Genomic DNA, 2,185 nt, shown 5'->3' on the forward strand with positions numbered 1-2,185 from the left:
CTTAGATATGCAAACAGTTAATTGTCTCGACAAATGGAAACCCAAGTTAGGTCAAGTTGGGGATTTATAGGTAACACTTTGAATAACTCGAAAAATGAAACGTGCAAGGCCATTGAGTTGAGAAATAGGGTGGTTCCTTCTGAACCAAGAGTTGGTGAGGAAAAGAAAGAGTCGAGGGAAGTTGAAAAAAAAAATAGAAAAAGAAGTGGTGGTCAAAAAGTAAGTTGAGAAGAATTTTGAGGGAGAAAAAAGTAAGAATAACGATGAAGAAGTTAGAGGCTACACCCTTTGACCAATTCATTAATAAGAATTCACCCTTCAGAAGAACCAAGAAACAATCTTGACTGAACCGAATCCTAAGCTACCTAATTACATCAAACCTTCTTACCTGATTCTAAAAAAGACACATGAGAAAGAAAGAGAAGTGGGTCGATTTAAAAAGTTCATGGAGATGCTGAAAAGAATACATGTCAACATCCCGTTTTGTTAAGCTCTTGAACAAATGCATGCTTATGCAAAATTTATGAAAGAGCTCTTATCAGGAAAACGTAACTTGAAACATGATGAAAACATCGGTTTGGTGGAAGAGTGCAGTGCTATCATTCAGAGGAAGGTTCCACCCAAACTCACTGATCCATGCAGGTTTACTATCCCTTGTTACATTGTTTCACTGACTATTGGACATGCTTTATGTGATTTAGTAGCTAGCATCAACTTGATGCCACTATCAATAATGATGAAGTTGAATTATGATGAACCAAAGCCAACACGAATGACCTTGACACTAGCTGACCGTTCTATCATATATCCTTATGGGGTTCTTGAAGATGTCCTTGTTAAGGTTGATGGTTTATTGTTCCCAACTGATTTTGTAACAACAGGTAAATCTCTCATTGGCGTAGCACTGAGAGAATTAATATTGAGGTTTAACGATGAAAAAATTGTCATCAACGTGTTTGAAGCAATAAAACACCACAAAGAAAATCCTCAGTGTTACCATATAAACATGATAAAAGAAAGACCGAAAAAGCTCAAGAAGTGTTGTTAAGGTTTTGTTGTATAAGTAGGAAATAAGGTTTTGTTGTATAAGTCTGGTTGGAAACAATTGTTAGGTAAGCAGAAATCAAGAAGTGTTGGTTCTTTTATTGTTAACTAGTAAAAAAACTTGTGCGTACACACGAATGTTGATCTGGTACGCACATTTGTTCACAAATATAAGAAGTTGTTGTTTTATTGAATTTGTAATAAACATTTTTACTGGAAATTAACATCATTTGGATCAACAATTGACTTCTCATATATAAACACTATTTTTGTTCTAACAACACCGTATATAAAAATATTTGAATAAGTAGTAAAAAAAGTTTCCATTTATAAAAAATAAAATTGTTTATTAAAATATTTTGATCAACAATAAATTTTTTACCTATATAAAAATTATTTTTATTTTGCAACCGTTTATAAAAAATTTGAATCAATAATAAACTTCTCCCCGTATATAAAATATTACCGTTTATAAAAATATTTACATCAACAATACACTTTTGATACCTATAAAAATTATTTTTATTTTAGCTTTGTTTATAAAAATATTTTGATTTATGATCTTATATAAAAATGTAGTTGTTTTAGTATCTTTTTTCCGTAAATAAAAAGTATCTTTGTGATAAAATATTTATCAAATATATACGATAAATAAATTATTGAAAAAAACTATATATTTATCTTATTTGAACCCATCAATACATTTTTTTCTGTATATTTTTCTGTATAATACTGTAAACTATATATTTATCATATTTGAATCAATTATACTTTTTTAAAATAGAAATTAAAGATATAATTATCAAAATTTTAAAATATACATATTTTATAAAATATTAAAAAATAATTATAAATATATCATAATTATATATATATATATATATATATATATATATATATATATATATATATATATATATATATATATATATATATATATATATATATATATATATATATATATATATATATATTAATGGGATGTATCAATTTAAGATGACTACATTAAATATTAGCAATAAAATAGTAGTTAAATAACTAATAATGGATTGTAAAATATATATTAATGGGATGTATCAATTTAAGATGACTACATTAATTTCAAAAAATAACTCTAATCTTATGTACAGCACAAAGTTTA

General features: G+C 26.8%; 1 protein-coding gene across 1 annotated transcript; it reads left to right on the forward strand.

Moving 5' to 3' along the window:
* The first annotated feature begins 502 nt into the window (after positions 1 to 502).
* LOC127122606 (uncharacterized) lies at positions 503 to 1,048 on the forward strand. Its single transcript, XM_051052912.1, has one exon. The coding sequence runs from the start codon at positions 503 to 505 to the stop codon at positions 1,046 to 1,048; it is 546 nt and encodes a 181-aa protein (XP_050908869.1).
* Positions 1,049 to 2,185: the final 1,137 nt, after the last annotated feature.

The sequence above is a fragment of the Lathyrus oleraceus genome, chromosome 2 (genome assembly GCF_024323335.1).
Source record: "Lathyrus oleraceus cultivar Zhongwan6 chromosome 2, CAAS_Psat_ZW6_1.0, whole genome shotgun sequence".
NCBI lineage: Eukaryota > Viridiplantae > Streptophyta > Magnoliopsida > Fabales > Fabaceae > Lathyrus > Lathyrus oleraceus.